The sequence below is a fragment of the Sinohyriopsis cumingii genome, chromosome 6, assembly GCF_028554795.1.
Source record: "Sinohyriopsis cumingii isolate HCF-2022 chromosome 6, ASM2855479v2, whole genome shotgun sequence".
NCBI classification, from domain to species: Eukaryota; Metazoa; Mollusca; class Bivalvia; order Unionida; family Unionidae; genus Sinohyriopsis; species Sinohyriopsis cumingii.
In genome coordinates this window covers 128,429,528-128,441,864 of record NC_142966.1, presented here as the reverse complement: position 1 = coordinate 128,441,864, position 12,337 = coordinate 128,429,528, and the positions used below count along the sequence as shown (strand labels likewise).

The 12,337-nt window shown below is 35.0% G+C and overlaps 1 protein-coding gene across 1 annotated transcript; it reads right to left on the bottom strand.

Annotated features, from left to right (window-relative positions):
* Window positions 1-3,319: 3,319 nt before the first annotated feature.
* LOC149797934 (uncharacterized) lies at window positions 3,320-8,456 on the bottom strand. The gene is made up of 2 exons (XM_089962985.1): window positions 8,164-8,456; window positions 3,320-4,878 (listed from the first exon to the last, which is right to left on the bottom strand). The coding sequence occupies exons 1-2, from the start codon at window positions 8,381-8,383 to the stop codon at window positions 4,457-4,459; spliced, it is 642 nt and encodes a 213-aa protein (XP_089819111.1). The 5' UTR covers window positions 8,384-8,456; the 3' UTR covers window positions 3,320-4,456.
* Window positions 8,457-12,337: the final 3,881 nt, after the last annotated feature.

Sequence of the window (12,337 nt, the reverse complement as noted above, 5' to 3'; positions counted from 1 at the left end):
AAGTCCATCTTTAATGACCTTTGGTATGGAGATAACTTGTCCATAAACTTAAACTCCATTCACCCTGAGAAACAACAGCCTGAAAGTCAGAAATATAAAAGAGACTGAATAAAATGTGAGTATTCCAGAGCAAAATGCAACTCTTAGGTGAAACAAAAAAATAATTATGATTTGACAATCAATCTCCATAACTACAATGTTGGTGAAAAAGTATGGTATCTTGATCCCAAAAGAATAAGAATAAAAAATTACAACAATACAATTATCCTGGAAAGGTCCATGTAATCATTTCAAAACTTAATGTGATATTTAGAACAAAAAGAAAGTCCAATGCACAAGCCAAAGATGATACATGATGACAAATTTATATCATTTCATAGAGAAGTAGGAGTTACTTCCCCTTGGTTTCATATTTCATATATACAACTTACGCAAAAAGGAATTTCTCCGAGTTGGTACTTACAGTTTAATCTGTTCCTGTTGCTACAACAAAACACATTATTTTAAAATTTTAAAAATGCTGAATGAAATTTATCGAAAAGAATGTTATTTTGGAACTGATTTCATGCAAATTGATTATTTATGTCATTCTATTTAAGTTTGAAATTTGTGAAATGGATTTGGTTCTAGAATGTTTAGAGTAAATTACACAGACATCTGGACCTGAAGACCTCTACAGAATACCAATACAGATGCATCCATAAAAGGAAATCATTAACAAAGTTATAAAAATTAAACATATGATCTAGATGTACCTCCAAACACATGTAAATGAATTGAACAATACATTTCAATTATGAATAAACACCTGCTGAAGGCACATCCATATTACATCTTTTTTATTTCCTGAGGCAACTTTGCCATTCCATGATTTTCTTCATGTCAGTCGAAATAAAGTTAATGTTAAAGTATCTGGAAATATTTGGATGCAGTCAAGCTAAAGGTGTGATCCAGTACAAACCAGATTTAATGTTGCATGCTGTGATGTTTCAATAAAAGCAATGCATGTTGAAAACAAAATGTGTACCACCCTTTCATGTGACCATTAAACTCAACATGCTCTGTTCTTTACAGAGTTTAGCACCTGACCACCACTGTAAGAGAGTCCACAGCAATGAAAAATTTTCATCCTGAAGTTTCTTGATGACAATTACAATGCAAAGCATTAAATCTTCAGGATTGAATAGAATTTGTTTAAACTAAAACAGTATTAAATCTTAGAACAACAATCAATATACAATTTAAGAAGAGTACATGAACCTGCACATCTACATACTTGTCTACTATAGACAGAAGAGGTATATATTAGAAGAAAATAGTTCTTGTACAGTTCATATGTTTTTTAAATTTGAATTTTTGCTTGATGTCTGGGTTGTTTCACTTTCCTGGGTGGGTATCAGCATGTGAGTTTTTGCGTGTGTGTGTGATTTTGATTTTTAACATAGATTTAACAATTTTTCAGCCATATTGCTACAATATCTGCAATGTGACAGATTATGGTGATGTCTAGCACTGAGGCATCATGCTGCAGTCATGTAGAATCATATCACACAGTCATATTATCCTGACACTAGGCCAACCAGTCCTAACACTAACGTCTTAATGCTGAGCATAGCAAGGCACCTGTTAGTACCATATTTGTAAGTCTTTGGGATGACCACAATGAAGTTCGAACCCGCAACCTCCCAAATCCAAGGAATATCAGCATGAGACCAGATGAAACTGGAAATTACCTGGCTAATTTTGGAAAATAAAATAGCACAGTTGAAATGCAATCACATGTATTAGATCAAACTACAAATGCAGTTATTTCTGACAGGCAGATAATAATGTGCCTTTTATTCTGCATGGTGTCCCCAAGATTTCCATCTCGAAAGATTATTCCAGGGCAATCAAATCTGGGAAACAATGCCAGTTAAGGCATCAGAATTTCTTAGCATATGTATTGTACCAGAACTTGTTTGTAAATACTTTTCATGAAAGCAAGTACTTGTGCCCCACATAATTTGGTAATGAATGCCAAACTGAATATTCTTGAAACATTTTCATAAATATGACATTATGCATTAACAATTGACAGTTAACTCGAATGATGACCAAATGATTAATTTCAGTTCATGAACTCTGGAAGTCATCCAATGTATCTACTTCTTTATGTATCCCTTTTTATGCACCGGTTTATTGATGGATATATTTGTTTATGAATGAATAAAAAAGATGATTGAATATATCAATGTTATTTTTATATTTCCTTCAATACAAATGCCATACAAAACATTCCAAGAGAAGCAAAATAGAACTGGAGGGACGCAGAAATTCATTCTAGGTATTGTTCAAGTTGGAAATTTGTCCTTACAGACAAAATACATTTGCAAGATTACTTGTCCATGGAGAAATAAATTGTGGCCTGTAACTTGAAAGGCAGTAATTCCCATTTGTATAATCGATGTTTGTACATGTGCCATTTATGCCTACTAGCAAATACCATGCATTGTATATTTACATAGTGAAATTTATTGATTAGGACTGAAACCAGCCTCAGATTCTATTGATAGCACCAGCGGAAGCGGACAGTATTGGTTTAACTGACATCTTTTGACAGTTACATCAGAACAAATTTCATTGGCTGGAGGACAGGGCTTTCTTGAAGAAAATGTTGTTTTTGAACCAATCGCTGGACTCTTTGCTACTATTATGCGTCACTATGATGAAATTCCTGGGAATGCATCTGGTGGATAATTTTCTTATAAAGCTAGGGCCGAATGGTTACAAGTTGAACGAAAAGTAAACAAAATGGACTAAAACTAATCAGGAATATGATAAAAAGAAAATGGGAGTTTCAAGTTTATTGGCTGCAAGAGCTTCTTTGGACTGAGGCCAACAAAGATTGAACAGTTGCATCTTTTAATATATGTAAGAGGTATCCCTCTGCTGCAGACAAAAACAATGGATTGTTTGCAGTACAGGGTATCACAAGTTAAAACAGTCAGCACACCACCAAAGTGCAGTGCACAATACATGTCAATTAATTGATAATGAAAAGGCAAATCTGAAGAGGATGATTTAAATAAACACACAATCTGACCAAGAAGCTGTTTTGAGGCTATGAATTTCTTTGTCAGGTTTAAATAAAAAATGGAGTTGAACTTGAAACTGATCATATCAAAAGAACTGCTTTCATAGATTTCATCAACAGTATATTGGGCATCCTACTGAAAAATGTACTGTATTATGACAAACATTCATAGTAGCTGACAAAGCATACACTGCTATTAGTGGCAACCACCCACCCCCAATCACATGTACAACAAACAAACCATAAAAGAAATAAATTTATTTCAAATTACTTACATACTTCATAAAAAATAAAGGACATGTTTATGTTTTTCTTTGTGATCACATGGATGGAAAGGGGAAATATAATATTTAATATAAATTTTGTGGCATTGTTTTTGCAAGGATATTCTTTTGGCATGCAAAACAAGACCTGCCTTAATGGTACTTAACAATTCAAAACTTCAATCCAATCTTTTTCATTTAATCAAATGGAACAACTGAAGGACACAGATTTGTTAGGTAGCATGTCACTTTTACAATTTTGTCAATGGTTGGAATATTTTCACCACTTCTCAGCTTAATGAATTCAGTGGGGACAATACCTTCAAGTATTCTAAACTTTCTCAAAACATGACTGATAACTCATTCTACATGAATTTGGACTGAGGCAACTTCTCTTGTATCCACAACTTCAAGAAAATGCAGTTGTGATTTTCCTGGTGCGATGTTGGGAATAGCTAATTCAGCTTGCAAGAAATTCACTGCATCTTCTATAATGCTGAACCCTCTGTTAACCATGACAACATCTCCAGGTAACAGATTATCAAGAAGTCCCGACTTTTCTGAAATGTATTTGTCAGATGTTCTGCCACCAAAACCTTCTGAAATAAAAATAACTACACCTTGAGGAGCTATCCCTATCAGATACTTGATGGTCTGGTTTTGCCTATAATTTGAGTACATGTAGACCTTGTTCTGAGCACTACTAGACCCTTCAGTAAAAAGTTCAAAACAATCAAGGGCAACAACTAGCTTCTCCCCAAATTCCTTTTGAAAACATATAGGCATTGTTTTTCTCAAGTTTTCTCGCATTGGCCACTTGACTAAAAACTTCAGCCTTGTATGTAGTACGTCGAGTGTGTTGTGGAAACTTCTTTGAACAGTAACTTCAGAAACATCTAGTTGATATGCAATGTCTTTGAAAAGATAATTCATTCTAAGTTTCAATATACACAATAGAAACTCATTCTCTCTTGAAAGACTTTTTAGACAGCTATTCAGATGTCCTTCAATTAAGTTAAAGACTAATTTTAAAACTTCAAAATTTGGTATGCCTGTATAAAACTCTACTCTTTCAGTATCCTTTTCATAAAATTTAAGGTTGTACAATCCCTTCATATCAAATTTTTTCCGAAGCTCCAATGAGCCTTGACTTGTGATCATCATCTAGCTGTTGAAGTTCTTTAATTGTAAGGTCAGTCTGGATTCCTTTAGAATTTGATTCAGCTTCTAATGGTGACTGAAGAAATGATTCAATACTTTCATCATCACACTGAGCAGAATTATCACATGCACTACTCTCAGAAGATGTTGAATGTTCTTCAATGACACTTTTTCTGAAATCAATCTGCCTTTTCTTTAAGGACAGAAGCGAGGAAGCGGCATCTGATATTGCCCTTTTATGTCTGCGCTGACTAGCCCGATTGTATCTCTCACTAGCTGCATGTATATCTGGCACAGGCGAAGAAATCTCTGGCTTACCTAGATGCAGAGATGGCAGCCATGATGGATTGGTCCTGTCATGCATGTAAGCTTTTACACCTGAAAAAAGTAAATAATAAAACAAATAACTTTATGAAAGTTTTTACAACAAGAAATTATATATATCATCAGAACTGCTGTTGTATGGCTTTAAGGACTCATTATCACAAGAAGATTATGTTGCAACTGAGACAACAGTCTAGTGTCTGTCTTAGAATGGAGTAGCAGGGGACTGAACTCACTCCCATGGATAGCTTGTCAAGCATGTTTACATCTAAAATACAATGACAACTTTGATTTCCATTGGCGTACATTTCAGCTGCCTGGAATGTGATGGAAGGAATACTGAAATCGGTTAAAAGGATGATAAGATACTTGAAAAAAAATGAAGCAATCTAAACACATTCTTCAATATTAAAATATGTTTTGTCATTTTGTTAAAGAATTATACTTCAACTTTGCCCAATTTCAGTATTCTTGGATTCCATTGCTTTCCTGCCAACTAAAATGTAGGCCAATGAAACGTGAAAACAAGCCTATCTGCTTGTGTGAAAATTTGAACTTATTAAAAAAAAAGACATCAGGGTAAAAAAAGTCTGACTAAAACGTTACAACTTTAATTTGTAGAAAAGTATTGTTATGGGCTGCAGGTGTCTGAGATATTCCTGAAAATTTTACTTTCATTAAGATGTCAGTCAACATCAAAACATACTACACAGCGCCTTTATTTAAGCAGTAAGACCTTGCTGCCCTAAACTCAGTGTTTCCCTTTACGCACATTTGTGCGTCAGGGACGCACACTGGAGAAAATTGATGCACACATTTTGTCGCCATGCATTTTTTTTTTATGCAAAGGATTTTCATAATATGATCAGGATTTATTTAATACCCAAAGCATTGGACGATGGATGGCATCATATATACTTCGAGTATAGGCATTGACTGGTTCCCCCCTTTGTTTGCTCCCTGCCTTGTGCTCCTCTATTCGTATGGCAAAGTGCAACGCAGGGAACATACAAAACAATGAACCAGACTAGCATAGGCAATGTTATGACAGAGTAGCTTCCCCTAATCTCGCTAGCTTCTCACGATTTCCATTGAGCTCAGCAAGCTGTCATCTAGATGTTTAACCTCAAGGCTTGTTGCACTAGAAAATGATCTCCAGATTAAAACGTCATGCACTAAAAAGCATTAGTGAAGAACGTGAAAGAAGCAGAACACAAAAGAGTAAATGTGGATCTAACTTGAATGAAAAATGGAGAAAATAATTTCCTTGACTGGAATATGGCACATTCATTATGATTACCAGTTTGACTTCTGATCGCGTGATTGCAAAGACTGCAAAAGTGAATAATCCTTTCGTGACAGGATTTTAGAATTTTAAAAAATCTGCCCTCGTTCGCCATAAGATATCTGGAGAACACATTATAATCTAAGACATTATTTCACAACAAAGAAATCAGTAAACTTGCAGAGACAAATGCGTTATATGGATTACAAAGTCAGCGGGTCGTTGCAGATTTTGTTGGTTTTTAACTTTCGCTGCAATAAAAGAAAGATCTTAAAGATCAAGTGTAACTTATTAGAATGAAGATGAATCATTATCCTCCTTGATATCTGGATAAGTGTGTTCTAGGACGAAGTACAATGAAACCTATGATAGTACACATTTTATGAAAGGTAGTAAATTACCTCCCATTTGGTTAAAAAGATTCATTTGGCTTTTTGTATTAGCTTATATGTAATCTGTTGGGCTATAATATTGTTTGAGGAGACTGTTAAAAGTACGACTTTAAAAGAAAAATGAACTAATAAAATTATTCTTTGAATGGACAATGTATTTGTTTGTTAATTGTGCATGTTGGTGTATTTGTATGTTTAGAGAAAGAGAGAGAGAATGTTGTGCAAGTTGCAATATCCTATTTCAAGCTGAAAAAGTACAAGTCATATTAAAATTTGTCAGTACATTTTTGACCCCCACATTTTTTATTTGACCCCCAGTTTTGACACCAAGGAGTTTTTTGTACCCTCAATTTTGCACCCCTGGGGGATACACTGCTAAACATAAATATCAGGGTCAAGGGCTAGTCCTACAATATAAGAACATCACCCGATATTTTTGTTCAGGGGTGGGGGTGATGGGCCTTATTGCCTACATAACAGCGCTGTGTTTCGTGTTTTGATGATGACTAACAGTATAACGAAAGTCAAATTTTCAGAAATATCACATACAACTGGCAACCAATAATGACACTTTCCTACAAGTAAAGTCATAATGTTTTTGTCAGACTTTACTTAACCTGATGTCTTTTCTCTTATAAATTCAAATTCTCACAAAAGAAATCAGCTTGTTTTCAAGTTTTGTTGGCCTACATTTCAGTTGGCTGGAAAGAGATGAAAGCTGGGAAAGCCGAAATCAGGTTCAGTTGAAATATTCTTCTTTAACTAAAGTTACTAAGTGAATAAAAATATATTATGTTTATTGAAACTGTAAAGCAACATTTCGTTTCATTCAAGAAACACACCCACCACATGAACCTACTTAAACATACTTCGGCATACCTCAACTACAGCCGCAAAAATTTAAATGTAAGTCAAAAGAACATGAAAATGCGTTCATCTGCAAGTGTCAATATATAGATAGATAGACAGATAGATATGCTGTCAAATGTGTGAGATATTCCTGAAACTTTGACTACTTGCTCCGATGTCAACCGACATCGGAACACACTATACAAACCCGTTATTTGGATAGTAAGACATAACATTAAACAAAACAAACAAAACACATGTGCTGTGTCTTACATAGCTACCATGTCGTTGCCTCAACTTGATTTGTTGTGCTGTCCACAAGGTACGAGTAAGGGTACTAATATTAGTATTATGACCGCTCCGGTGGCCTAGTGGTTAGAGCGTCGGATGCGGGAGGTCGTGGGTTCGATCCCCGGCCGAGTCATACCAAAGACTTACAAAAATGGTACTAACAGCTGTCTCGCTTGGCGCTCAGCATTAAGAGGTTAGTGTTAGGACTTGGTCGGCCCGGTGTCAGGATAATGTGACTGGGTGGGACATCATGCTACATGTCTGCGGCATGATGCCCCAGTGCTAGACATCACTATAAACTGCCACACTGCAGACATCGTAGCGATGTGACTGAAAAATTGTTAAAGCTACGTTAAAAATCCAAATCACATTAGTACTATGTCTTACATTGTATGACATGGGTAGGCGGTTACCTTAAACCAGCTTTTTAGTTTTAAACATTTATTGCCAAATATTACTTTATATATCATGAGAGAGAATACAAAAAAAGTCAAATAAAAAAAGGGTCAATTCAAAACCTACCACCAACAAAATGTCGAGAGCAAACTATCGTTCGTTCCCACTTTTCCTCCGTTTTGATGTTCTTCCTCCCGACCGCTGCTTTCCATAGTCTACGCCTTTCTTCAGACAATTTTCGTGTTTCCTCTCCTTGATCCTTGATAAGTTTTGGCGTTTTAAGAAAGCTTAGATGTTTCTGCACACCTGGGCGATTAGAACACCCAACGATACCACAAATTGGCATTACAATTACGAGATGCAGGTATATGTATGCTATAGAATCAAAATGACCGCCATGTAAGTGCACACAATTTGATGATGTCAAAGTGAAAACACATTTATTTTGTCACTAAATTTATTAACAATTTTTAGTGAACACCTGTTTTGTATTTTGACATTTAACCAAAATTGCGAGACTGCGGTGTCACTAAAAACTGATGCCGACCGGATAATGTTAAGTAAGTCTCACAACTGTATAGCATATATGTTCTATTAATGAATCTTTGCCATTCTTATAGATGTACCTCGTTTCTGTTCATTACGATTTCTTGAGACGGTCCCTCGCCAAAGGACGCGGCTTCAGTGTATCATTTGTGATGAACTCTGTCACTGCGCTGCGATGACGTATTAGGTTTTTTTTTTGTTTTTTTTTTTCTTACACAATGAAGAAATGTCATACTGCTTTGGCCTCCCAGACTTTGCTTCGCAATGTTTTTAATGGCACCATTCTTCCTAGCATTCTTTGTTACTAAGCGTGAAGATACTGTGCTCCCACTTCTAATAATGCAATCGGATAACCTTTCAGTATGTTTTGTCTGTAAATATCCGATATTCACCATGGGTACAGAGGGTATAAATATAACCCAGTCCATCCAGATTTAGCATGATACGTAATCAGGACATAGAACACAATTAATTTTACTATGTGTTCTCTACATTTGTTTCTCAATACTGACCTTTCCACTGTGTGAAAATCAATACAAATTATATGTTAATCTAAAATACCTTCAAAGATGACTTCACGGTGAGATTCTTGTCAAAGGTTGACCTGCATTTTTTTTTTTAGAGGCTCGACTGACAACAGAGCAGCATATAAACAGAACACAGATTTCACTTCCGAATCATCACCAAAGCTTTATTACTCACTGTGCACTGTCGCCGAAATACAATTACCTTTAAAACCCTACTAAAAATGCATCATTATAACTCTTCTGTCACCACCAAAATGAGAGAGGAACAATGTTCTAAAAAAAGACTAGAACTACATTGAACTGGAAGTACTAATTGTGACCTAATTCCATTAATTCGTCTCTTTTTTCTTGTTGTATTTTTTTTAAATTCGGACGTAAAATCAACTGTCGGAACTGTCACAAAATTGAGATCTTTACTGATTTGAAATTTAACAACTATGACTAATTTGAATAGGTAATATAATCCCTGAAATTATTTTCATACTTATAATTATATATTTATTCTAATTCTGTTATATGGATTTGTCTTGATTTATATTCAAATAGAAATTATGTCTTGTACAAAAATTATTGTCGGAAATAATATTGATAACTATAAGTAATTAAAGAAATATGCCATATTTCTTTAATGACATATATCAATCCGGTTTGACATGATTTTAGTATTTGTTAGCAAACCAAAGTTTAGATTCCAGGATTTTCACTTGCCCAGATTTTGGAAGACCAAAAATCTAGTTTTTTCAAAGTCTTCATACAAGTAAGCTACACAATTCTCCACACAGTGGATTGCATCCTGGTTATAAAGACAGTATAATTCATGTTCTAAATTTAATTTAAATTTGAAAACTACAAATTTGGTAATATTCCGTTAATTTTTTTAATCGCAGTATCATATTTATAATAAGAAAATCTGCTATTTTCAAGTATACTTTAAATTGTGATTTCTTGTGAAGGCTTTGTTTTCTGAAGTTTTCTGAATATGGCAGTGAAATAAATTCATTATCGCTATATGCTTATGACATTATTAAATATAAATAAAAGAATAAAGAGAGAACATAGTAACAAATAAAGCATAATTTATTCTTTATTTATAATGGTGTCGTCAGCCAAAATCCTGTGTGGAAAAATGTATCTGATATGAATAAGATAAGTAAAGACAATTTACAATATCAAGCGTAATATTGTTTTATAAAGTGGACATAAAAAGTATTTTCCCAGATGAATATTTGAACAGATCATATATGATATACAAAGATAACATTTTTATTATTAGCATTTGTAACAGTGGTACCAACATTACAGCATGAGGGGAATACTAGCATAAATGGATACTATGTATTTCCGTCATGCTCTTTAATCCAGACTACCTTCTGTATATGAAGTGATCGTGAGCCATGACAGTCTCGCTCTTTTGTCTTGTGTATGATATATTAATTCATTCATAATGGTGCGCAGTTTTATCATTACATTTCCCCTTGTACCCGCATCAAGCTACCATGATAAACATGTTAAACATATGGACTTTCTGAATATTAGCAGCGGGGGGGGGGGGGGGGACAGACCAATAAAAAATGGCGGCCGATGTTGTTGTCTTGTGGGGTTTTTCTGTTTTTTTCGGGGGGGGGGGGAGCCGCTCATTAAGGCCTCGTTTCCCAAAGTGTGGGCTTAAAAAAGTGCTATCTTACCCAAGTAGTATTGACTCATTGCACTATCCAAAGGCCAATGGGGGGGGGGGGGGGGCGCGACCTAAAAAAAATGGCGGCCACCCATCAATAAAACCTCGATTGTACAATCAGACGCTGTTATGAACAAGAGACATAATATAACATAACACAAAATCGCAAAAGACAGTGCAAAAGACCATTTTTGGTTTTTTAATTTATAATCAGGCATACACACAACACTAAGTGAACCCCGGGTGCTATAGAATTTACACCCTTATTGGGGTTCGAGGAGGGTAGCAGGTAAGTGCACCTGGGTTAGTTTTATTTTTATAAGTTTACAAGTAAACATTTAACATCATTTCGTCATTTTTCATTGCATCGCGGGTTCACCCCACTATAAAAGCATCTGTGGCATATGCTGATAATATGTCTATCGCGGTTTTTGGATCGAACCCATCGAGACGTTTTCACTAATCGATCGAAAGTTTGTCTGTTCACCTTAACCAGTTCGGCCACTGTCTCAGTTAAGAATATACGATAAATTAATTAATATGAGCATATGCACTTACTGCACAGACTTAGAATATAATTTTGACGAAATAGACCGTATAATTTTTTTATCAAGTATTTATTATTAATGTAACAGATAGATTTCTCTACAAAGTGTACAATTATCGATTTTACTTTGCAAATACCAGCGAGTTATAGCGCATAGATATTTAGCGCATTCAACCTCATGTGGGAAACCCTGCGTGTTATTAATAGCGCATATGTATTTTTATCGCAAACACGTGACCATAGCAATATCTAAATTTTGAGTAAAAATGAGATTCTGGTAATTTATTGTTTTTGGAAAAATACGTTACGTTACTGGATATACTGAAATTTTATTTTTTGATTAAACAAGTTTGAATTAGCTGAGTTAGTTACACATTTTGCGACAATCTGTACTCAGTATGGATTGATATCGAAATATGTTCTAGCATCGTACATCAACGAAAAATCTTTTTTTTCCCTCCCGTCTCTAAATTTATTGAACTAACTGACCGCGGTTTTTTTTGCGTTTTCCTGTCTTTCCACGAATTGTATTTTCGCTTGTGTAATGGCATGTAAATTTTCCAAATGGTCGTATCTTCTGTTTGAGTTGACGTGGTCAATAAATAACCCATAATCGATAACGTTGTTAAAACACTCATAAACAAATCTGTGTCAATGATATCTTTTTCTCGACAGTGAATCGCATGTAGCTTGTGTTTTCGACAACGCCGATAGGTTTTTTGATCTTGAAAATGTCGTATAGCACCGGCTCTGCTCGCTTTGTAATTAACGAATATTGGATGGCATCTAAATTCATCGGGATCAATATTTTTTCAGCTTTCTCCATTGTATTATTCTACTTTCTCTAATACGACATCATTATTTTTATGTATCTCTCTATATGATCATGTTGGTCTCGACAATATGAAACGCGACCAACTGTAAGTACACGCGCGAGACAGCTTAACAAACTTGTATCATATTGCTTTCAATCCGCCGCTAAGATTTCCGCAGAATCCGCCAAGG

What these genes read in the sequence shown, in the direction of transcription:
- LOC149797934 (XM_089962985.1), bottom strand. Translation starts at nt 8,383, where the DNA reads ATGCCAATTTGTGGTATCGTTGGGTGTTCTAATCGCCCAGGTGTGCAG. An exon ending in CTCTCGACATTTTGTTGGTG is followed by an intron (nt 4,879 to 8,163) that starts GTAGGTTTTGAA and finishes TACTTTTTTCAG; the next exon opens with GTGTAAAAGCTTACATGCAT.